The sequence below is a fragment of the Somniosus microcephalus genome, chromosome 3 (genome assembly GCF_052327205.1).
Source record: "Somniosus microcephalus isolate GS21.2 chromosome 3, FLI_Smic_1.0, whole genome shotgun sequence".
Classification (NCBI taxonomy): Eukaryota; Metazoa; Chordata; class Chondrichthyes; order Squaliformes; family Somniosidae; genus Somniosus; species Somniosus microcephalus.
Genome location: NC_140989.1, coordinates 319,233,395 through 319,259,188, shown reverse-complemented (window position 1 = coordinate 319,259,188; position 25,794 = coordinate 319,233,395). Strand labels below are relative to the sequence as shown.

At 45.8% G+C, this 25,794-nt stretch overlaps 1 protein-coding gene across 1 annotated transcript in view; it reads right to left on the bottom strand.

Moving 5' to 3' along the window:
* The window catches only part of ipp (intracisternal A particle-promoted polypeptide), a 29,567-nt gene extending 15,727 nt beyond the window's left edge, over nucleotides 1-13,840 (bottom strand). Inside the window, exons 1-4 of the mRNA XM_085983029.1 lie at nucleotides 13,273-13,840; nucleotides 8,368-8,799; nucleotides 3,055-3,210; nucleotides 49-216 (exon numbers count right to left, since the gene is read on the bottom strand). Coding sequence (XP_085839155.1) covers nucleotides 49-216; nucleotides 3,055-3,210; nucleotides 8,368-8,799; nucleotides 13,273-13,582 — 1,066 coding nt within the window. The 5' untranslated portion in view covers nucleotides 13,583-13,840. The remainder of the gene's footprint in view (nucleotides 1-48; nucleotides 217-3,054; nucleotides 3,211-8,367; nucleotides 8,800-13,272) is intronic.
* Between the last annotated feature and the right edge of the window lie 11,954 nt (nucleotides 13,841-25,794).

Here is a 25,794-nt window from a genome sequence, read left to right as displayed (position 1 = left end):
GCTGCTGTTTGAGGGAATACCTGTTTACACAATAGTGACTGTACTTACCACCTACTACATAGATCATCCCTTCCAGTACTGCAACACCCAGCCCACTTCGGGCCTGGTGGAGGGACGACACTGTGGTCCAGTATTGACTGAATGAATCAAAACGTTCCACGCAACTGAGAGTTCTGCTATCACTCCAGCGACCCCCCTGAAGGCGAGTGTACCCACCTTGTCAAAAGAAATGATAAAATCATGACTTCAGCAGTGCCCAGTCAGATGCAATTATAATAATGTATACATATAAAGGTCAATTCCAATTAGCATATTCATCCACTGTAACCTCAAACTGGGGTTCTATTAAGGACACAGAAAAATACTATTTTCTTTAAAAGTATATTTTTTATTTACCTAAAAATCCACCCAAAACAATTTCACTGAAAGAAAACTTCAAAAATACAACCACTAATTTTGCTGTTGACAGGGTTTAGAATCTCTTGGATATAAATCAATGGTTAGGATCCTCCTGATGAAACAGGGTGTGCAAGTGACATGGTGTGCTGATCGTGGACAATTATAGCAAAAAGAGCATCTAACTTCTCATAAATTAGAGGTGTTGAAGACTGAACTTAGGAAGGAATTTGGAATTAAGCAAAGGATACAGAGTGCTGCATTCAATAGCCCTCATAACCAAATAATTTTCAATAAAAACAAATGAAACACGATATTGTGGATTAAAAGGGAAAAAACAGGTTTTGGTTTCAAATTTGTAATGGTTTATGTGGCAAGTAGCAGTATTTTTGTACAGCTAACACTACCCTGTCTCTCTGTCCTTACGGTGGGCCAATGTTCAAGATAATACTGCTCTCACTACATAAAATGGAAACATTTGACACGGACAGTAGAGAAGTATTCACTTCCAGAGATCGATGTAGTTGTTTAATAAAATGAGTAATGGCAGCACAGAATGGAAACATCATTTAGATTTTGAGATGAGCTTTCTAGTTTAACACCCAAATCAGGGGAAATGGTAATGGAGCTATCTATTACTGTTAATACTTTCACAGAAATAAGATATGGGAGGGGGGGCATTTGATAACCCATGTAATGCATAATTGATAAACAATGTTTATTATTTTTTTCAAGGGAGAATGGGTAAGCAAAAGAATATGATGAAAAAGATGACAGTTATTGGGGCCCTCCTCACCACAAAATAAAGATCAAATAAAGACAAGTACATTTCCCTCCATCTAATGTTCAATTATATACAAACATGAAAGTCGCCGGTTTGATGCCTAGTTTGTGCTAACTGGTCTGTATAACTGAGGTGATGGTTGGCATGCTACAATTGGCCACTGTATCCCTGTCTGAGGGAAGAGAGAAAGAAAAGATTTTTTTTTAAATCAGCCATAGCGTGATTGCTATCCAATGTAGTACTAGGTCCCTTGCTTTTTGTGGTAATATATCAATGATCTAGACTTGAATATAGGGGGTATGATTAAGAAGTTTGCAGATGATACTAAAATTGGCTGTGTGGTTAATACTGAAGAAGGAAGCTGTAGACTGCAGGAAGATATCAATAAATTGGTCAGGTTGGCAGAACAGTGGCAAATGGAATTCAATCCGGAGAAGTGTGAGGTAATGCATTTGGGGAAGGCTAACAAGGAAAGGGAATACACATTAAATGGTAGGACTCTGAGTAGCGTAGAGGAACAAAGGGACCTTGGAGTGCATGTCCACAAATCCCTGAAGGTAGCAGGCCAAGTAGATAAGGTGGTTAAGAAGGCATACGGAATGCTTGCCCTTATTAGCCGTAGCATAGAATGCAAGAACAGGGGGGTTATGCTTCAACTGTATAAAACACTAGTTAGGCCTCAGCTAGAGTACTGCGTGCAGTTCTGGTCACCACATTACAGGAAAGATGTGATTGCACTAGAGAGGGTACAGAGGAGATTTACAAGGATGTTGCCGGGAGTAGAGAATCTTAGCTATGAGGAAAGACTGGATAGGCTGGGTCTGTTTTCCTTGGAACAGAGGAGGCTGAAGGGAGACATTATTGAGGTGTATAAAATTATGAGGAACAGAGATAAAGTGGATAGAAAGGACCTATTTCCCTTAGCAGAGGGGTCAAAAACCAGGGGGCACCGATTTAAAGTAATTGGGGGAAGGTTTAGAGGGGATTTGAGGGGAAATGTCTTCACCCAGAGGGTTGTGGGGGCCTGGAACTCACTGCCTGAAAGGGTGGTAGAGGCAGGAACCCTAACCACATTTAAAAAGTACTTGGATGTGCACTTGGGATGCTCTAACCTGCAGGGCTACGGACCAAGAGCTGGGAAGTGGGATTAGGCTGGATAGCTCTTTGTTTACACGATGGGCCGAAATGGTCTCCTTCCGTGCTGTAACTTTCTATGGTTCTAGATATGGATGTCAAGTGATGATAAGGTTGGACTTCCACGAAACAACACTATTCATGATCAAATATCCTGCCAACATGATAGAGGTTCACACATGAAGAATGACCACTTGGGCAAGATAAACAGTACAAGTTAGCATCTTTGGGGAGGCAGGGAAAAAAACTGCGAAGGAGATTTTCAACCACTGTGCTCTCCCCCTTTTAGGATCATCTAAATATTTTCAAAAAGTAACTGCTGTTGGCAACACGGTCTCCAAATGTTGGAAATCAAACATTGCAGCAGACATGTATTATAAACAGTCTAAAGATATCCAGGAAAGAAGAAAATAATATATGAATGCAAAAGGAACAATGCACAAAAGATGTTAAACTAGTCACTATTACGGCTCTACTGGATTAGCTTTCAGCTGCTGTGACTGCAGGTTTCATCTTTCTCATCTGTCCTATTTTTCAGTTATGCTAAAATAGTACTTAATTATATGTACCAATTCTTGACCAAGAGGTTGGCCTGTTCTCCGATAACCATCAATGTTACTCTAACTTGTAGATGTGTACAACCTACCAATTGTGTCGTAACATGATGATGCACTAGGTCTCACTGGCTGTCTAAGTGTATTTAAATTAATTACAGAAGTTACAATAAAAAAGGATGTAACCTATGGCATAGAGGTACTTCCTGGCCTTCCTTCGGGGACGAATCTTTGATGCAGGTGGCAGTTTGCAGGACTTGGTCTCTTTTTGAGGTTTACTGACCTCCCTGTATTCCTCCAGCAACTTCTGCAGGGCAACTCGTAGACTAAAATCAGCAATACCTGGAGGCAGGAATCACACTGTTGTATTTACCCAAAAAAATAAATAGATGTACTATATCACACAGATATATCCTGTAACAGTACAATGAAATATAAAGCACCAAAGCCATCAACAATACAAGCTAAATATTTGTTGGAAAATAAATTGGTTTAGGCGGGCATGGGGCTACTTTGGTAATTGAGCATTTTATTAGCTCATTGCAAATTAAAATCATAGAATCATACAAATTTACGGCACAGAAGGAGGCCATTCAACCCATCGTGTCTGTGCTCGAATGGATTAAACCATCTTAAAAGCAGCTAGCTGAAGAATTCAACTAATAGGGCTGGATAATGTAGATCTTAATGGGAAATGGATATGCTGGAAGTTTTTGAATCGCTCCTTAGAAGTTTTCACTACTCTCAGGGCACTTAATTAGGTAGAATCCATAATAGCATAAAATTATATTGGGTTTACACAATTACAAGACAGTGCAAATTGTATGTGGATCCTTATTTTCTCATGTGCTGTCTTTAATGGCATGATGGTGCGGTCACTGATGTCATAGAGTCATAGAAAGAGGCCCTTGTGCCCATCGCGTCGGCCGTCAAGCCCTGTCTGATCTAATCCCATTTTCCAGCACTTGGTCCGTAACCTTGTATGCTATGGCGTTTCAAGTGCTCATCTAAATGCCCCTTGAATGTTGTGAGGATTCCTGCCTCTACCACCCTTTCAGGCAGTGAGTTCCAGATTCCAACCACCCTCTGGGTGAAAAAGTTTTTCCTCAAATCCCCTCTAAACCTCCTGCCCCTTACCTTGAAACTATGCCCCCTGGCTATTGACCCCTCTACTAAGGGGAAAAGTTCCTTTCTATCTACCCTATCTGTTCCCCCTCATAATTTTGTACACCTCAATCAGGTCCCCCCTCAGCCTTCTCTGCTCTAAGGAAAACAACCCCAGCCTGTCCAGTCTCTCTTCACAGCTGAAGCGCTCCAGCCCAGGTAACATCCTGGTGAATCTCCTCTGCACCCTCTCCAATGCAATCACATCCTTCTTATAGTGTGGCGACCAGAACTGCACACAGTATTCCAGCTGTGGCCTAACTAGCGTTTTGTACAGCTCCATCATAACCTCCCTGCTCTTATATTCTATGCCTCGGCTAATGAAGGCAAGTATCCCATATGCCTTTTTAACCACCTTATCTACTTGTCCTGCTGCCTTCAGGGATCTATGTACATGCACACCAAGGTCCCTCTGATCCTCTGTCCTTCCTAGGGACCTACCATTCATTGTGTATTCCCCTGCCTTGTTAGTCCTCCCAAAATGCATCACCTCACACTTTTCAGGGTTAAATTCCATTTGCCACTGTTCTGCCCATCTAACCAACCTGTCTATACCGTCCTGTAGCCTGAGGCTTCCCTCCTCTCCATTTACTACTCCACCAATTTTCGTGTCATCTGCAAACTTACTGATCATACCTCCCACATTCATATCTAAATCATTAATGTACACTACAAACAGCAAAGGACCCAGCACCGAACCCTGCGGTACACCACTGGACACAGGCTTCCAGTCACAAAAACAACCTTTGACCATCACCCTCTGCCTCCTGCCACTAAGCCAATTTTGGATCCAATGTGCCAAATTGCCCTGGATCCCATGGGCTCTTACCTTCTTGACCAGTCTCCCATGTGGGACTTTGTCAAAAGCCTTACTGAAGTCCATGTAGACTACATCAACTGCACTACCCTCATCCACACACCTAGTCACCCCCTCAAAAAATTCAATCAAGTTGGTTAGACATGATCTCCCCCTGACAAAGCCATGCTGACTACCCTTGATTAATCTTTGCCTCTCCAAGTGGAGACTAATTCTGTCCCTCAAATTTTTTTCCAATAATTTCCCTACCACTGATGTTAGGCTCACTGGCCTGTAATTCCCTGGTTTATCCCTACTACCCTTCTTGAATGGTACTACGTTAGCTGTCCTCCAGTCCTCTGGCATCTCCCTTGTGGCCAGAGAGGTTCTGAAAATTTGTGTCAGAGCCCCTGCAATCTCCTCCCTTGCCTCACGCAGCAGCCTGGAATACATCTCGTCTGGGCCTGGGGATTTATCCACTTTTAAGCCCGCTAAAACCGCTAGTACCTCTTCCCTCTCAATACTAATTTGTTCAAGTATATCACAATCCCCCTGCCTGATTTCTATGCCTACATCGTCCTTCTCCATAGTGAACACAGATGCAAAATATTCATTTAAATCCTCACCCACATCTTCCATCTCTACACACAGATTGCCACTTTGGTCCTTAATGGGCCCTACTATTTCCCTGGTTATCCTCTTGCCATTAATTAATATACTTATAAAACACCTTGGGATTTTCCTTTATTTTGCCCACCAGTGTTTTTTCATGCCCCCTCTTCGCTCTCCTAATTTATTTTTTAAGTACCCCCATGCACTTTCTATACTCCTCTAGGGCTTCCACTGTTTTTAGTCCTTTGTATCTGCCAAAAGCCTCCCTTTTTTTCTTAATCCATTCTTGTATATCCCTTGACATCCAGGGTTCCCTGGGCTTGTTGGTCCCACCCTTGACCTTTACAGGAACATGTTGGCATTGTACTCACTCTATTTCCTTTCTGAAAGACTCCCACTGCTTTGATGTGGATTTTCCCACAAGTAGCTGATCCCAGTCCACTTTGGCCAGATCCTGCCTTATCATATTAAAATCGGCCTTCCCCCAATTTAGAACCTTTATTTCCGGTTCATCTTTGTCCTTTTCCATGACTACCTTAAATCTCACCGAATTATGGTCACCGTCACCAAAATGCTCTCCTACTGACACTTCTACCACTTGCCCGGCTACATTCCCTAGAATTAGGTCCAATACCGCCCCCTCTCTTGTAGGACTTTCTACATGCTGGCTCAAAAAGCTCTCCTGGATGCACTTTAAGAATTCCGCACCCTCCAAGCCTTTCACACTCTTGACTATCCCAGTTAATATTGGGGAAGTTGAAATCCCCTACTATTATTACCCTATTATTTCTACACCTCTGAGATTTGCCTACATATCTGTTCCTCTATCTCCCCCTGACTGTTTGGGGGGCCTATAGTACACTCCCAGCAAAGTGCTTGCCCCCTTTTTGTTTTTAAGTTCTACCCATATGGCCTCATTAGAGGAACCTGCTAAGATATCATCCCTCCTTACAGCAGTAATTGACTCCTTGATTAATATTGCAACACCCCCTCCTCTTTTACACCCCCCTCTGTCTCGCCTGAAGATTCTATACCCTGGGATATTGAGCTGCCAGTCCTGCCCCTCCCTCAACCATGTCTCTGTGATAGCAACAATATCATACTCCCATGTGTTCATCAACACATTCAATTCATCTGCCTTACTCGCAAGACTCCTTGCATTAAAATAAATGCCATCCAGCCTTGCCATACTCCCTTGTGCCGTTACATATTTGCTCTGCCTTCCAGGCTGACTTGTTTTTTCCTCTATATTTGGCTGTGCATCACCCCCTACTACAGCTCCACCCCACATCCCATCCACCTGCCAAGATGCACAGATCATTTTGTGCTCATGATACACTCGGAGTTTTCAGTGTGCCCAATCACTGTGGTAATTTGTTATGCAAGTTAAGCTTCTATTTGGAAGTGGGCAGGATGAGGGAGAATGACTGAAGGGAAACAGACAACCCAGAGCTTTGTGCTTTGATGGACTAGAACAGCACAGCTGTCCACCCTTTCAGACAGGTAATGGGGAACCTAAAGTACGAAAGGATTTTTTGAAAATTAACAAAAGTAATTATAACATGGAATTAAAAACCAACTAAATAAACCAACTAAAGCCCGATAAAACTCCTTTTGCTCAGCTGGTAAATGCGCCATGTCCTATAGATTAGAAAGATCACAGGGACGATCCTGGTGTGTTGGAGATATTTTGCAATTACATAGGACATACAGCACAGAAACAGGCCATTCGGCCCAACCAGTCCATGCTGGCATTTATGCTCCACTCGAGCCTCCTCCCGTCTTTCCTCATCTAAAAATCTATCAGCGTAACCCTCTAGTCCCTTCTCCCTCATATGCTTGTCTAGCCTCCCCTTAAATGCATCTATACTATTCACTTCAACCACTCCCTGTAGTAGCGAGTTCCACATTCTCACCACTCTCTGGGTAAAGAAGTTTCTTCTGAATTCCCTAAGTGGAAACATTCTCTCTGTATCCACTCTATCAAAACATTTCATAATTTTAAAGACCTTTATTAGGTCACCCCTCAGCCTTATAGAGTCATAGAGTTATACAGCACAGAAAGAGGCCCTTCAGCCCATCGTGTGTGCGCTGGCCATCAAGCGTGCGCTGGCCATCAAGCCCTATCTATTCTAATCCCATTTTCAAGAGAAGAGACCCAGCCTGTTCACCCTTTCCTGATATGTATACCCTCGCATTTCTGGTATCATCCTTGTAAATCTTCTCTGCATCCTCTCCAGTGCCTCTATATCCTTTTTATAATATGGCGACCAAACCTGCACGCAGTACTCCAAGTGTGGTCTAACCAAGGTTTGATACATTGGCCTCAATGTTTCTGGGCTGGGGAGAATTCCTATCCAGTGATGTCCTGCTATGAAGTAGGTACAGGTGGATATTATGTAAACATAGATGGTGGCTTGACTGTGATGCCCCTATAGTCAACTAGCTTGTTGACAGACACTCTCCAAGTTCACATTACAAACGGACACTAGGGGGGTGGGCTGCCAGAACCTGTGGGACTAACCCCCAGCTTGAGTCATTGCTGCCAACACAGTAGTGGAGAAAAGTAAAAAACAAAACCTAAATGCATGTTAATGATTACATTTGACAAAAATATCCAACATAGTATCTGTAAAGCTAGGATTTCTTTTAGTACATTTGTAATCTGATAGGAAGAATTTTAGTAGGACTGCCTCTACACAGTAAAAAAAATAACTTTCAATTATAAGGCACCTTTCACAACCTTAGGACATCCCAAAGCACTTCACAGCCAATGACATAGTAGCCACTGTTGTAAAGTAAGGGAATATGGCAGCCAGTTTGTGCACAGCAAGGTTCCCCTGTCTATAGTGTTTGTTCAGAATGTTAATTCTAAAGTATTAGCAATATTAGCTAGGGAATGTGGAATATTCAAAACTGTATTATACCTTCAATATACTTGAACAATCTCCGTGAAGACAGCAAAGGGAATCGAACAGGATCCAGAACTTCAATCACGTACTTTTTCCTTTTGCCCATATCCTTGAGAACCCATTCCATAGCAGCTGTGAAAACTTGATATTCATCCTCAATCTGGAGTTCTTCACTTTTTAAAATCTTAACCAGTTGATCTTTGGCTAATCCCATAAACTCCTCAGCTTTACAGACCTCCAGGAAGTGGACATAAATGTAGCTTTCACTGAATTCTATAAGATCGTGGCATGCGATTTGCTCAGCAAATTGATAAATTCCTACACAGTTTGAGGGGTCAATTTGCCCTTTCAAAAAATCACTGCACATGTTCACAATCTCTGTTAACTCCAACATATCTGCTGCAACGATCACCTCTTGTACATTTTTTATGCTGACGTTGATGATACCTGTTTGACATGAAACAGAAGAAAGAAAGTGCATTTTAAAGCCCATACGACAGGACTACTTGCTTAGTTGTGAGGTTAGAGTGGTGACGTCATTACTGAACTTGTCCATGTACTGCAAAATAAAAGTATTAACTCTGGGTTCACTCTAATGGGGCTTCAAATTAAAGGCTGCAGAACCAGCTGCTCTACAGTAAAAGTACACTGTTTCAATAACACAATAGACACTGAATGCACAGTCATCAGCATATCTGGATGGATCAGAATTCATTCACTGGTCTATCAGTTAGCTCAGCTCTCACTGTGAATGGTCTGTTATTAATTATTTTGTTCCTGTCCAGTGGAATGTCTAAATGTTATTTGTATTTGTTCTTGGGCAAGACTGCATTTCTTGCTCATTCTCTAGCTGCCCTAAGAAGGTGGTGGTGGGTTTTCTTCTTGTGATGGTGCTCCCACAATGGTGTTAGGTAAGGGAATTCTTGGATTTAGACCCAGTGACGATGAAGCAACAACAATATATGTCCAAATCAGGATGGTGATTTGGGGGCGACGTGCTCCCACGACAAGAGCGCAGGGAAAGGAAGTGCTGTCAAAGTAATCTGGCGAGTTGCTGCAGAGTCTCCTGTAGATAGTGCATACTACAGCTACAGTGTGCTGGTGAGGCAGGAGTTATATAATGGAATCCATTCCAGGAACACCGATGAATCAAGCGGCTCTGTCCTGGATGCTGTTGACCTTCTTCAGTGTTGTTGCGACTGTACCCACCCGGGCAAGTGAGGAGTATTCAATCACACCCCAAAATTGAGCCTGGTAAGTGGCGGAGTAGTCAGGAGTTGAGCCAGGACTATTCCAGCCTCTGCTCTGCTCTGATCCTGTAGCCACGGTGTTGATATGGCCGGTCCAGTTAAGCTTCTGCACAATATGTTCATGGTTGGAGTCATGGTGATGTTGGTGCCATTAAAAGTGAGGTGGTGGGGGGGGGGGGGGGTGGTTATCATGTTGTAGATGATCATTGCCTGGCACTTACTTATATGGAGCAAATGTTATCTGACACTTGTCAGCCCAAACCTAGATGCTGTGCAAGTCCTGCTGTAGGCTGCCATGGATTGTTTTATTATTGGAGAAGTTGTAAATGGAGTTGAACACTGTGGAATAGAAAACCATCCCATTTCTGACCTGATGGCAGAGGGAAGATCATTGAAGATGCAGCTGAAGATGATGAGGGTGAGGCCGCTGACCTGTGGAACTCCTGCAGAGATGTCCTGTGGCTGTGATGACCAGCTTCCAACAACCACAATCATCTTCCTTTATGACAGGCATGACTCCAGGGTTTTCACTTTGACCCCCCCACCGAACTTGCTTTTGCTAAGGGTCCTTGATGCCATACTTGAATGACGCCTTGATGTGGAGGACAACTAACTTCACCTTTCCTCTGACATTCAGCTCTTGCATCCATTTCGTGGAATATTTTCCTACCTTAAAGACGCTATATAAACACAAGCTGTTGTTGTTGTATTTCTGGATCAATGCTGTAATGAGGTCTGGGGCTGAGTGGTTTTGACAGAATCCCGTACTAAGCATTGGTAAGCAAATTTAATGCTTGATGGCATCAGTGATGATTCTTTCCATCACTTTACTTATGATTGGAAGAGGTTGACAGAATGAATTTAACTTGGCCAATTACTGCCTGTTTTTTGTAGAAAGAACATACCTGGGAAAGCTTGCACATTATTGGATAGATGCCAGTCTCATAGCTGTACTGGCTTGGCTATGGGGAGGGAGGGGTGGGGGCACGAGCTAGCTCTGGTGCACATGTCTTCAAAATTACAGTTGGGATGTTGTCAGAATCCAATGCACTCAACCATCTCTTCGTGTCACATGGAGTGAACCGAATTGGCTGGACAATAGCCTCCATGATGGGGTGAACCTCGAAAGGAGACCAAGTAGGATCGTCCACTTGGCACTTTTGGCTGAAGAAGCTTGAAAACAATTCATCCATGTTTCTTACACACATATGCTGCGCCCCACGATATTTGAGTATAGCCTGCGCCTCCCATTAGTTACCTGGTTGTACACCACCATTACCCAACTTTGCTTTGATTTGTTCGTTATTGTTTACCATTCAAGTAGTCCTGTGTTGTAGCTTCATTAGGTTGGTACCTCACTCTTAAAGGTATGCCTGGTGCTGCTCCTTGCACACACTTTTACTCTCTCTGTTGAACCAGGGTTGGCTTGCAAACTTGATGGTGATCAAAGAGTGAGGGATATGTGATACAATGAGGTTACAGATTCTGGTGGTATATAATTCTGCTGCTGCTAATGGTCCACTGCAGTTTCGGGCTACTAGATCGGTCCTTAGCCTGCCCCACTTAGCACAGTGGTAGTGCCACACTACCCAATGAAAGGTGTCCTCACTGTGTACTTTTAATGAGGTAATTTCTGCACAGGATAGATGACCCCAGTATTTAAATAACTACAGCAGAATAAAAGTCAGAAATAATCTGTTTAGATTTGGTATGTAATTTTAAGGTGAATTTTTTTAATGCCTTTCTTTCTTTGCAACCCATGTTATATCAAAGACAGGTCTCTGTAAAACAGTTATACTTTACAGGTTTTTCAAATTCATTTTAATTTTCTTGCTAACTTAATTTAACGCAACTTAATTTTTTTTTTAATTTTTTTTATAAAAGGCCAGAAAAAAAATCTTGAAAATCTGGCTACACAGATAAATAATTTACTTATTAAATGTGATATGTAAAATTCCCTTTTACTCCTTCCAAACAGTGGGATCTGATGGAATCCAGTCACTATTCTAACAGAATGGCAACTTACTGCATTTCTACACACAGGGAGCTTCTTGCAGAAGACTTGGAAAAACCACATCCATAACTTAAGTGTGTCTAAAGCTCCACAGTAAGTACACGATTAGATGCAACTATTAAGTAGCAAACCACTGTCTCTTTTTAAAACCACCGTCCAGTGATTTCTGACCCTGATGGTTCTGCAGCCTTTATTTCAGGATGCACTGTACAGATTATAAACAAAACACACATAACAGTCAGTTTAGCACACAGTGTTCCCAGATTAACTTAAATAAATATGTAACCTTCTACAAGGAGCACCTCCTGCTAATGACAGTGACAGCCACAGTTGAGATATTATCTATACACCATTACGGCTGTGACAGCTCGACTGCCTATTCAGAACGTTTGAAAATACAACATTTTGTATTTGAGGACAGCTGACCAACACTATGAACACCTTCATCATCACAGCAGCAGCAATGGAGAGTTCTCTATTTCTTTTTGACTTCATGAAATGATTTTTCAACTGCATCACGGTCTAGAAAAACCGTAAGCTCGAAGAACAGCACCTCACCTTAGTGGCTCAAACAGTACCAACAAATGTACCCGAATAGTTTTGGCGTCTACACCAAACTGGGTACACGGAATGCGAGAGGTTGCAACCCCTCTTTCATTATTTGAAGGGGCTGCTCCTCAATTTTTGGCTGCACTTCAGTCCCACGCTCCTGATCTTTGGTCACCCAGTACGGAGGGGGAGCGGGCAGATCAGAGGACCTCCTCGGAGGACTGTTCCTGGGCCTGGCCAAAATAGCCATTAACTGGTCCAGGCAGCGGGCGGTCGGTCAGCCCGATTGCCTGCCTCTCTTCCGCGGCCACGTTTACGCCCGGGTGACCCTGGAGATGGTGCATGCGGTGTCCGCCAGCACGCTTGAGGCCTTCCGCGACCGGTGGGTGCCGCGGGGACTGGAGTTGCATCATTACCCCGGTCAATCAAATTTTAATTTAAGTTTTAATAGTTACAGATTATTTGTTTAACCACCCAAAACTAGAAGAGTACACCAAACTGGGGGGGGGGGGGGGAGACAATAACAGGTTGAAGAACTTCATCGGAGGTCTCATGCTTCAGAGTGACTAATTTATTCTGAATTCCCTAGTATAGTGCAGTACTAGACGGCACTTCTTAGTTACTATAAGTAGTGCTGAACAAATTCTGGAAATCTGGAAATAAAACTAGAAAATACCAGAAACACACAGTAGGTCCAGCTAAGGAGAAAACACAGATTAATGCTTTAGGTGCACAACAGGCCCTTCCTTCACTGGACCTGGAAACTAGGAGAAAGGGTGGTCTGTGGAAAGGCTGCCTCATCTCAACGACAACTTGCATTTATACAGCGCCTTTGATGTAGAAAGAAGTGCCGGGGCGCTTCACAGAGACTGATCAGACAGAAAGAGATGTGGAGCCAAAGGAGGAGAAATTCGGTGACCAAAAGCTTGGTCCAAAGAGGCGGGTTTTAAGTTTAAAGGGAGGATTTTTACACCCGAGACCTGAACCTGACTTCTCTCCACAGAAGCCGAGGGAGCTGCTGTTCCTCCCCCCGCCCCAGTGCTTCAGTTCCCAGTGATTTTCCTTTGGAAAAGGTCGCTTCCCCCCACCCCACACACACACTCTCACCGGTGTAGATGAACTCCAAGAGGAGCTGGAAGATGCCTGGCTGGATGCCGTGGATGTGGATCAGCTTCTGGCTGGCCTCCTGCATCCCTCCCGCGAACAGCACGGCGAAGTAGGGGCTGCTGGCGGCCAGCACCAGCTTGTGCACGCTGAACACCGCCTCCTCCACCCGCAGCTGCACGTCGCAGAAGTCGGCGCGGCCCCTCATGCGGTTGATCTGGGCCAGCAGGGCCCGGGCGTGGCGATCACAGGCCGATCGCGCCGGTTCCGAGAGCGGGCTGCAGCCCGGCTTCGGACACAGCGAGTGGGCCATGGAGCCCGTTACCTAGCAACAGGCCACCGGGCGCGGACTGGCAGTCGCAAAGCCCCCGGACCACATGGGCCAGCCGCCCGCCTCCAGCAGGGTCCCCGGGGTGCCGGCCGCTCTCCACAGCTCCTCCACCCGCTCAGATCCGGATTGAGCCGGACCACAACCGGTGGATGCTGTGCTCGGCTATCCCTCCCTGACAGCGACACGCGTTGGTTTCTATTGGTCCTCCTGGACACTGGATGGCACTCTCTCATCTGGGACACTTGGTGGCGCTCTCTACTCCTAGACACTGGGTGGCGCTCTCTCCTCCAGGACACTGGGTGGCGCTCTCTCCTCCTGGACACTGGGTGGCGTTCTCTCCTCCTGGACACTGGATGGCGCTCTCTCATCCGGGACACTGGGTGGTGCGCTCTCCTCCGGGACAGTGGATTCCGCTGTGTCCTCCGGGACACTGGGTGGCGCTCTCGCTCCTCCAGGACACTGGGTGGCGCTCTCTCCTCCGGGACAGTGGGTGGCGCTCTCTCCTCCAGGACACTGGGTGGCGCTCTCTCCTCCGGGACAGTGGGTGGCGCTCTCTCCTCCGGGACAGTGGGTGGCGCTCTCTTCTCCTAGACACTGCGTGGCGCTCTCTACTCCTCGACACTAGGTGGCGCTCTCTCCTCCTAGACACTGGGTGGCGCTCTCCTCCGGGACAGTGGGTGGCGCTCTCTCCTCTGGGACAGTGGGTGGTGCTCTCTCCTCTGGGACAGTGGGTGGTGCTCTCTCCTCCGGGACACTGGGTGGCGCTCTCTCCTCCGGGACACTGGGTGGCGCTCTCTCCTCCGGGACAGTGGGTGGCGCTCTCCTCCGAGACACTGGGTGGTGCTCTCTCCTCCGGGACACTGGGTGGCGCTCCTCCGGGACACGGGGTGGCGCGCTCTCCTCTGGGACACTAGGTGGCGCTCTCTTCTAGACACTGGGTGGCGCACTCTCCTCCGGGACAGTGGGTGGCGCTCTCTCCTCCGGGACAGTGGGTGGTGCTCTCTCCTCCGGGACACTGGGTGGCGCTCTCTCCTCCGGGACAGTGGGTGGCGCTCTCTCCTCCTAGACACTGGGTGGCGCTCTCTCCTCCGGGACACTAGGTGCCCCTCTCTCCTCCGGGACAGTGGGTGGCGCTCTCTCCTCCGGGACTGTGGGTGGCGCTCTCTCCTCCGGGACACTGGGTGGCGCTCTCTCCTCCGGGACACTGGGTGGCGCTCTCTCCTCCTAGACACTGGGTGGCGCTCTCTCCTCCTAGACACTGGGTGGCGCTCTCTCCTCCTAGACACTGGGTGGCGCTCTCTCCTCCAGGACACTGGGTGGCGCTCTCTCCTCCGGGACACTGGGTGGCGCTCTCTTATCCGGGACACTGGGTGGCGCTCTCTTATCCGGGTCACTGGTTGGCGCTCTCTCCTCCTAGACACTGGGTGGCGCTCTCTCCTCCGGGACACTGGGTGGCGCTCTCTCCTCCTAGACACTGGGTGGCGCTCTCTCCTCCTAGACACTGGGTGGCGCTCTCTCCTCCGGGACACTGGGTGGCGCTCTTTCCTCCGGGACACTGGGTGGAGCTCTCTCCTCCGGGACAGTGGGTGGCGCTCTCTCCTCCGGGACTGTGGGTGGCGCTCTCTCCTCCGGGACAGTGGGTGGCGCGCTCTCCTCCTAGACACTGGGTGGAGCTCTCTCCTCCGGGACACTGGGTGGCGCTCTCCCCTCCTAGACACTGGGTGGCGCTCTCTCCTCCTAGACAGTGGGTGGTGCTCTCTCCTCCGGGACACTGGGTGGCGCTCTCTTATCCGGGTCGCTGGGTGGCGCTCTCTCCTCCTAGACACTGGGTGGCGCTCTCTCCTCCGGGACACTGGGTGGCGCTCTCTCCTCCTAGACACTGGGTGGCGGTCTCTCCTCCTAGACACTGGGTGGCGCTCTCTCCTCCGGGACACTGGGTGGCGCTCTTTCCTCCGGGACACTGGGTGGAGCTCTCTCCTCCGGGACACTGGGTGGCGCTCTCTCCTCCTAGACACTGGGTGACACTCTCTCCTCCGGGACAGTGGGTGGCGCTCTCAATTCAATTCAATTCAAATCGCTTTATTGGCATGATAAGGTACATCTTGTGTTGCCAAAGCATCGAAAAACATTTATGGTTGAACACATAAACGCAGATCTATTCATACCGTGTATAAACAGATATATCCCTGAGTGTATAAATATACATTCGTATAATTTGTATATACTCTTTTCTTAGGTTTACTGGTTGTCCTTCTGTTTATGGCAAGCTGTAACATAGTGTGCCGCTAAGGTTACACAGTTTCTCTGTTCCCCTAGTAGGTATGGGAGTTTTTGGTCGTCATTCAAATTTCTGAATTCAGGGCATATTTGTGTGAATTTTTGGTAGAAATTCTCTCTGATGCCCTGATATTTTCCACAAGCTGTGAGGAAGTGCATTTCTGTCTCCACCACTCCCTGACTGCAGTGAGAGCATATCCTGTCCTCTCTTGGCAGCCGGGTCTGTCTGTGTCTGCCTTTTTCGATGGCCAGGCTATGTTCACTAAGTCTGTACCTTGTCAAGGTTTTTCTCAGTTTGCTATCCTTTACCATGGTCAGATATTCAGCCATGTTGTATTGTCTGTTTAGGGCCAAGTAGCAATTGAGTTTGGTTTGGGTTTTTGTTGTTTCTGCCCAATATGACAGGTATTTTTCCTTTTGCTTAGTGACGATTGTGTTGGGTCGAATTCTCTGTGCTACGATGTCACTGTCCTGGGGCTGGTTATTGTTAGTAGTGTTAGTGGTTGCTTCACTGAGTCCCAGGACTAGTTGACTGAGGGTATTCTTCTTTATGGTCCTCTCTTGGCATTTCAAGTCTTCGTAATGATAGCAGTGGGGGTTGCTCATTTTTAGGTGTTTCCAAAATTTGGTGGCTCTTTTTTGGATAGTAATTATTAATGGATATTGGCCTAGTTCTGCCCTGCATGCATTGTTTACGGTTTTCCTTTGAGTCCGGAGGATACTTTTACAGAATTCTGCATGTAGGATCTCAATTGGGTGTTTGTCCCATTTTGCAAATTCTTGTTTGCCATAGAGTGCAATTGGTTCAATTACTGATTTAAAAATTTTGAGCCAAATGCTAATTGGGATTTCTATTTGGATTGATCTTTTAATGGCATAGAAAGCCCTTCTAGCTTTCTCTTTCAGTTCATTCACAGCCAGATGAAAATTTCCCGTAGAGCTGATTTTTAAGCCCAAGTATGTGTAGTTAGTGGTTTGTTCAATTTTAGTTGTTCCTAGTGTGAAATTTATTCTGGGTCTCTGATGTCTGGATCTTTGCTGGAACACAAGGACTTTGGTTTTTTGGGGGTTTATTGTCAGGGCCCAGGTCTGACAGAATGACTCCAGCAGATCCAGGTTCTGCTGTAGACCCTCCTTAGTTGGTGACAGCAGAACCAGGTCATCTGCATAGAGGAGGAATTTAACCTTGGATTTATATAGGGTGAGGCCGGGTGCTGTAGATTGTTCAAGTAGTTTTGCCAACTCATTTATGTAAATATTAAAGAGTGTCGGTGAGATGGGCGAGCCCTGCATCACACTACGCCCCTGTGGGAAGTATTTTGTTTGTTTGTCTCCAATTTTAACTGCACATTTATTGTTTGTATACATTGATTTAATTACATCATATGTTTTTCCCCCTACACCACTTTCAATAAGTTTCAAGAATAGACCGTCGTGCCAGATGGAATCGAAAGCCTTCTGGAAATCTATAAAGCAGGCAAAAATTTTGCTTTTGTTTTGATGAACATGTTTGTCAATTAGGGTCTGTAGGGTGAAGATATGATCTAATGTCTATAGTTTGGTAGGAATCCAATTTGGCTTTTACTCAAGACATTGTGCTCCTCAAGGAAGTTTATAAGTCTTTTGTTTATGATACTACAGAAAACCTTCCCCAGGTTACTGTTTACACAGATGCCTCGATAGTTATTTGGGTCAACTTTGTCCCCACTTTTGTATATGGGCGTTATGAGTCCTTTGTTCCAGATATCAGGGAAGTAACCGACACTCAGAACCAAGTTGAAGAGTTTCAGTATAGCCAATTTCATTTTATCGTCCGTGTGTTTAATCATCTCGCTTAGGATGCCGTCTGCACCGCAAGCTTTTCCTGGTCGCAGGTCCTTGAGTTTTTCAATTAGCTCTTTTTCAGATATTATGGGGTCTATCGGGTTTTGGTTATCTTTTATGGTAAATTCTAGCTTTGCCAGTTTTTCGCATATTTTGTATTGCTCTGGGCTTAGTGTGTTTTTCTGGTATAATTTTTCAAAATGGTTTTCCCATGTGTCTCCGTTTTGAATGGCCAATTCGTCGTGTTGTTTTTTGTGTAATGTATTCCAGTTGTCCCAGAAACAATTGGAATCAATGGATTCCTCAATGGAGATGAGTGTATTCTTAATATACTGCTCTTTCTTGGTTCTGAGTGTGTTTTTGTATTGTGTTAGTGCCTGACAATAAGTAAGGCGTAATTCCTCGTTTTCTGGTTGTCTGTGTTTTTGGTTTGATATTTTTCTGAGTTTTTTCCTCATGTTCTGGCAATCGGAGTCAAACCATTTTTCGCAGTTTTTTGTTTTGGGTTTGTTCTTGCGAACTTTCAAGTTTGACATTGATGCCAAATTATCAAAAATATTATTTAGGTTATTCACTGCCCGGTTTACGCCTTCTTTATTGTGTGTGTATGTATTTTCCAGAAAGGTGTCCAAGAGAGCTTGAGTTGTTTGATTGCTAATTGCTTTCTGGTATTTTTCCATGCTGTTTTTGGCCCATCTGTAAGATTTTTTAATGTTGTACAGTTTACTGGGTTGTGTTTCTGTGTTGGTTGTTTCTGTCCTTTCAAGATATGCAGTGATTTGACTGTGATCTGACAGTGTTGTTTGTGGTTTGACTGTGAATGTTCTGAAAGAGGATGGGTCCAGATCCGTAATCATATAGTCTACGGTGCTGAAGCCAAGAGGTGAGCAATAGGTGGGTCTTCCTAGGAAGTCTCCCAATAACCTACCATTGACAATGTACTCTCTCCTCCGGGACAGTGGGTGGCGCTCTCTCCTCCGGGACACTGGGTGGCGCTCTCTCCTCCGAGACACTGGGTGGCGCTCTCTCCTCCGAGACACTGGGTGGCGCTCTCTCCTCCTAGTCACTGGGTGCACTCTCTCCTCCAGGACACTGGGTGGCGCTCTCTCCTCCAGGACACTGGGTGGCGCTCTCTCCTCCGGGACACTGGGTGGCGCTCTCTCCTCCGGGACACTGGGTGGCGCGCTCTCCTCCGGGACACTGGGTGGCGCTCTCTCCTCCAGGACACTGGATGGCGCTCTCTCCTCCGGGACACTGGGTGGCGCTCTCTCCTCCGGGACACTGGGTGGCGCTCTCTCCTCCGGGACACTGGGTGGCGCTCTCTCCTCCAGGACACTGGATGGCGCTCTCTCCTCCGGGACACTGGGTGGCGCTCTCTCCTCCAGGACACTGGGTGGTGCTCTCTCCTCCGGGACACTGGGTGGCGCTCTCTCCTCCAGGACAGTGGGTAGCGCTCTCTCCTCCAGGACAGTGGGTAGCGCTCTCTCCTCCAGGACAGTGGGTGGCGCTCTCTGCTCCAGGACAGTGGGTGGCGCGGAATCAGATTGTAAAATCTTTACTGAGGCAGACAGGGTCTCAACCAGAAATAACAGAAAATGCTGGAAAAACTCAGCAGGCCAGGCAACGTCCATGGAGAGAGAAACAGAGTCAACGTTTCGGGTCGAAACCCTTCTACAGAAGTACTTGCGACCCAAAACGTTGACTCTATTTCTCTCTCCACGGATGTTGCCTGGCCTGCTGAGTTTTTCCAGTGTTTTCTGTTGTTAGTTTGGATTTCCAGCATCCGCAGTATTTTGCTATCGTATTAGGGTCTCAACCAGGAAGTGTAAGTTAGAAAAGTGTAAGTTGGAATATTTAATTTAATATAAAATTATGTACAGAAAGATAAATAAAGAGAGGAAAAGAAAGATGGGATTTAAAAAGAGATAAAAGAGACAGAAGGAAAAAGTTATTTTTAAAAAAATCTCCAGCAATAATTAAAATCTGAAGCAATGAGATGCCACGCTTGTAAAAATAAATTCTCAGTGCCAGAGAAGTGTTTGGCAGTAATTAAGACTGATCACACCGTTAAAAATTCACTTACATTTGAATGGATAATCCCTAACTTTTTCTGGCGTGTTTAGTGAGTATCTCGTGGGTAAGTACAGCAAATTTACACCCTCCCATGCATGTGAATGCCAAGTGTCTCAGTGAGATACTGTTAGAAAGAAGCCTGTGAAAGAGCAGGCAACTCAAACAGCATGTTAACTTCACCCCACCATTGACGGCTGTGTCTTCAGTCACCTAAGCCCCCTGCACTAAAATTCCCTCCTTAAACTCTTCTACCTCCCCACCTCTCTTGCTTCTGTTGTGGCCAATATTTATACCTCAACCAACATCACTAAAACAGATTATCCATTTTCCCCTTACACCTACTTGAAGCATCAGAGGACACTGTTTCCATATTAAAGGTGCTATATAGAAACATAGAAGATAGGAGCAGGAGTAGGCCATTCGGCCCCTCGAGCCTGCTCCGCCATTCAATGAGATCATGGCTGATCATCCAAATTCAGTACCCTGTCCCTGCCTTCTCCCCATATCCCTTGATCCCTTTAGCCTTAAGAAATATATCTAACTCCTTCTTGAATATATTTAATGAATTGGCCTCAACTGCCTTCTGTGGTAGAGAATTCCACAGGTTCACCACTCTCTGGGTGAAGAAATTCCTCCTCATCTCTGTCCTAAATGGCTTACCCCTTATCCTTAGACTGTGACTCCTGGTTCTGGACTCCCCGGCCATTGGGAACATCCTTCCTAAATGCAAGTTGTAATTGTTACTTCTTCAAAGAAGTCAAGAAGGTTGGTCAGGTATGATCTTCCCATTCTGAACTCAGGTTGGCTACTACAGGTAGACTATCCTTTATCCGAACTTCCGAAAACCGAAAACCTCTAAAAACCGAAAGTTTTTTTGTTCAGCGTAAGTCGTGCGCACGACATGACCAGAGTGGCGCACGACTTACACTGAGCAGGGCAGAGGGTCACAGAGTTCCCTCCTGGGTAGGAGATTGCAGGCCGAGCCGGGCAGTGTGAAGGAGGTACCGGGAGAGTGAACCCAACAATACAGCGGCCCGTCCGATATTCTTTTCTCCCCCCCCCCCAACCCGACCCCCCCCGACCCCGACCCCCCCCCGACCCGACCCCCCCGACCCCGACCCCCCCGACCCCAACCGCGGCCCGTCCGATATTCTTTTCTCCCCCCCCCCACCCGACCCCCGACCTGATTTGCGGGCCAGCTTAGTAGGAGTCAGCCGATATCCGGCTTTCCAGAGAAGCAGGAAGGGGAATGAGACACGGAACAGTCGCAAGAGGTAGCCTGAACTTTTACAATTTATATTAAATACAAATTTCCCAGTCTTATAATAATACCTTCTGAAATCCGAAAAATTCCGAAAACCGAAACTCAGCTGGTCCCAAGGCTTTCTGATAAGGGATAGTGTACCTGCATTTACTAAACAGTTACTCCTCAAGTTTACTCCTGCTAGCCAATTTCATTATTTTACAATAGAATGAAGGGGACACAAATGGGTCTGTCGTTGCCTGTGTCTTTTTGAATATGGCTAGCGCAATGGCCTGTTTCCAATCTAGTTGTACCCCCCAGCACCACCCACAGTCCCGGAGGACACAGGCCAGTGACTCCATTATGATGGCTGTCAGTGCATCATCAATTTGCTCCTTAATCTCTTCAGCACCCTGCAATAAATACTATCTATTCCTGGAAGGCATGTTCCTTATGAATATTTGGAGGAAATAATCATTCAACATATCGACTATCTTTTTTGTATCCTCAGTTTTAATTCTGTTTTTATCGTTTATGATTTTGACCTCTTTTTTGACTGCCCTCTTACTGTTATAGTACAAAAATAATTTTTTACTGTTGGATTTAGCCTCTGCTGCTATGCTTTTCTCTAAATCTCTTTGCCCTCCTGATCACCCTTTTAGTTCTTTTCTGCATTTTCTAATATTCATTCCAGTGAACCCCTTCTGTCTGTCTGCATTATTTATGGGGATCATTTTTCCTCTTTATATCAGTTTTAACACTTGTTAATACATTTTGGGTAAAGTTTGTTTAATCTGAGCTTATTAGTTTTCTGCATCCCGGATATACAGTATTATTTAGCGGTTTTCCACTTGTCTTCTACTGGTGTTGTTGAAACATCTCTGCCAATCTATTGCTTTAGTTGTTCCCTCATTTCATTAAATGTAGCCCTTTTAAATTTATATACATGGCTCCTGGCCTTGGGTATTTCTGACTCCCAGACCACGTTAAACTTTATCATACTGTGGTGTCTGTCTCCCAGGGTTGCTACAACATCAATTTCCTGTACATTGTCTGTATCCTTTACAATTAGAGATATCTTTTCAAGATAAGCACTGCCTCTTGTTGTTTTCTAGACGCACTGGGTCAAAACAATTGTGCATTCCATTTACCAAATCTGATTCTAAAACACTTGGATATTCGCAGTTTACAATTGGTTGATTGCAGTCTTCCATTAAAATAACGTTCCTGTTCCCACATACCCTTTCTATCTTTTCATAGAGTAACGTGTCCTTTATTTTATGCTGGTCTGGGGCTCTGTTCTACCCCCACTACAGTTAGCTTGGATTTTCCGTAGTAGAGATCTTTGCCTAGAGTAGTTCATTCTATATCTTTCCCCCTTCCACAAGATCAACTTCATTTACTTCTCAGGTGTCCCTGTCATATAGGGCTATACCACTTCCTATTTTTTTGTCCATTCTGTCTTTTTTGAATGCTCTATACCACTGAATGTTTTATTAATTTGTATCCTCATTATTCAGCCATGTTTCTGATACTACATTATAGTTGCTGATCAGCCTCCAATTATGGCATCTTATTATCAATATTTCTAGCATTCATGTATGTACCTCATAATAATAAAGATGTACCTCCTTTCAACTCCCCCAATGCCTGTTTATTCTTGGTCTCCAGTTCATGTATGCCTTTCTGGGTTTCTGTGTCCAGGCCCATCTTTCAACTACCTTCTCTCCCATGAACGGTCTCATCATGGATCCTGTTCCCACTCATCTAGTTTAAATGATTCTCAATAGCCTCAACTACAGTGTTACTGGATGAGCAGAAATTTTCTCCAATTAAATATTGGGAAGACCGAATCCATTGTCTTCAGTCCCCGCCACAAACTCCGTTCCCTAGCCATTGACTCCATTCGTTTCCCTAGCATTTGTCTGAGGCTGAACCACACTGTTCGCAACCTTGGTGTCATATTTGACCCTGAAATGAGCTTCCGACCACATATCCACGCCAGAACTAAGACCGCCTATTTCCACCTCCATAACATCGCTCGTCTCCGCCCCTGCCTCAGCTCATCTGCTGCTGAAACCCTCATCCATGCCTTTGTTACCTCTAGACTTGACTACTCCAACACATTCCTGGCTGGCCTCCCACTTTCTACCCTACTTAAAACTTGAGGTCATCCAAAACTCGGCTGCCCGTGTCCTAACTCGCACCAAGTCCCGTTCACCCATCACCCCTGTGCTCGCTGACCTACATTGGCTCCCGGTTAAGCAACGCCTCGATTTTAAAATTCTCGTCCTTGTTTTCAAATCCTTCCATGGCCTCGCCCCTCCCTCTCTCTCTAATCTCCTTCAGCCCCACAACCCCCCCACCCCGAGATATCTGCGCTCCTCAAATTCTGCCCACTTGATCATCCCTGATTATAATCACTCAACCATCAGATGCTGTGCTTTCAGCTGCTTAGGCCCTAAGCTCTGGAATTCCCTGCCTAAACCTCTCCGCCTCTCTACTTCTCTTTCCTCCTTTAAGACGCTCCTTAAAACCTACCTCTTTGACCAAGCCTTTGGTCACCTGCCCTAATTTCTTCTTATGTGGCTCCGTCTCAAATTTTGTCTTCTAACACTCCTGTGAAGTGCCTTGGGACGTTTTACTACATTAAAGGTGCTATATAAATAAAAGTTGTTCTTATTGAATAATAGAAGCAAGCATTTCTGTTATACTTTAGACAATATCTAATGTTACAAGAACGCTGCTAAATCGTGATAGCCACAAATAGGTGTGACAAAGCTGAAACCTCAATAATTTTAATATATTAAAAATCTATATAAAATGTTTTTGAACTCATTCAAATAATGAATGGGATACATATCTGACAGGAAATGGGATTGTAGATTAGGAAAACAGGGAATAAAATAGTTTGTGGGACACGACCGTTTCTGGGGCTCCAGGGCAGAGTGAAGTGTTTTTGGAGGGATGTATGCTGGGTTTGAATAACGGAGATGGGCGAATATTCTCAGGGTTTATTGCTTATCTTTAGAAATCGGGAGTAATGTAGGACTTTCCATTTGGAGATTAAATTAGTGGGGTTGACTTCAGCATGTAAGGTGAGCCAGAACTCTCTGAAACAATGTTCCACTTCCGAAGCAAAATCTTGGTAAATTTTTGGTTTCTGGAGCACAGCAATGGAGAAATGTACATTCCATACTACAGAGACACATGAAAAACTCTTTTTTTTTAAGTGTGCCACTGTAGGAATGGTCAAATTCCTATCTAGAGATTGAGTTCAACGCAGGCAATCAATCAAAAAGGTTTTTAATGTCAAACTAATGAGTTTAAACAGATTGATGCAAGAGAACTATGAATACAGGTCTTAACAGGTCGGAAGCTCCACGAGGACTGCCTGGGCGGTCCCGTGGATGGCGTCATGACGTCATCACATTTTTCCCGCGTTTGGGTGATCACGTGATTAGTGGCATGACGTCATCGCGTTTACCCGCGCTCTTAAAGGGACCGCGGCGCTGTACATGCAAACAGTATATACAATGGTACAGATTTAGTCTGTAGCTAACGCATCGTTAAAGGGAATTATGTACAGTTGTTCAGAGTCCCTCAGTGGCTCTGCCACATGCGCCCCCCCAGAATTGTCTTTAACGGAAAAAGTCAAACGGTGAGAGGGTCTGACAAGCTTGTCAGAACGACTCCTGTATTCCCGAAACGGAAGCTGTTGGACGGCGGGTGGTCCAGCGGGTGGTTGCACTTGTTCTGGCGTGACGACGGTGGGCGGCCGACCTTGTCTCGGTGGCTGTGCAGTCTCGACGGGACGGTCAAGGTCCAGGTGTGCTGGCTTCAAACGGTCGACCGAAACGTGGTCCGGTTTACCACCGACATCCACCTTGAAGGTGTATCCTGCCTCTAACACGCGGAAAGGACCAGTGTATGGGGCCTTAAGCGGATCCCGGTGAGCATCGTGGCAGATGAACACGTAGTCGGCTTCTTTCAGCTCCGCTGGAACGTGAGAGCCCTGAAACCCGTGATGCGATGTGGGAACTGGCGCGAAACATCTGGCTGCTTCCTGGTGACTGATAAGCTGGTGTGAGGCGGACCATGGCTCCGTTGGTGTTGGCAGGAATTCCCCTGGCACTCGCAGCGGCTGACCATAAATGAGCTCTGCCGCGGAAGAGTGAAGATCTTCCTTGGGGGCCGTGCGAAGGCCCAACATGACCCACGGCAGCTTGTCTGCCCATCCAGCGTCTTGGAGGCTGGCCCTCAGTACGGCTTTAAGCGATCTGTGAAAACGTTCGCACAGACCGTTCGCTTGTGGGTGGTAGGCTGTGCTCCAGTGCAACTTGACACCGAGTCATTGAGCCACCGCATTCCAGCGTTCAGAGGAAAACTGCGGTCCCCGGTCCGAAGAGATTTCAGCAGGCACTCTGTTGTATCCGTGTGTTAATGGAGACACAGAATGCAGGAGTTGGTTTAACAGGTGTTTACTGAACAAAGTCTGGAGGTGAACTAAAAGATACAAGACACTATACAGGCTTATATAGCCCAAGTGGCCATTACCGGCATTACAGTACACAGGGGCTCTTAAAGGCACATACACCACAATTCCTCCCCTTTTAGACAACCAGTACATAACATTTTAAGTAATCATTAATTAACATGTTTACAAGAACAATAATCTACACATTTGCTGCAGTTAATCAATTATAAGTCAGTCTCTCTGGAGGCTTCCTGACTCGGTCCGGATAACGCCTCGGTGGTGTAGTAGTTTTCGGTGGTG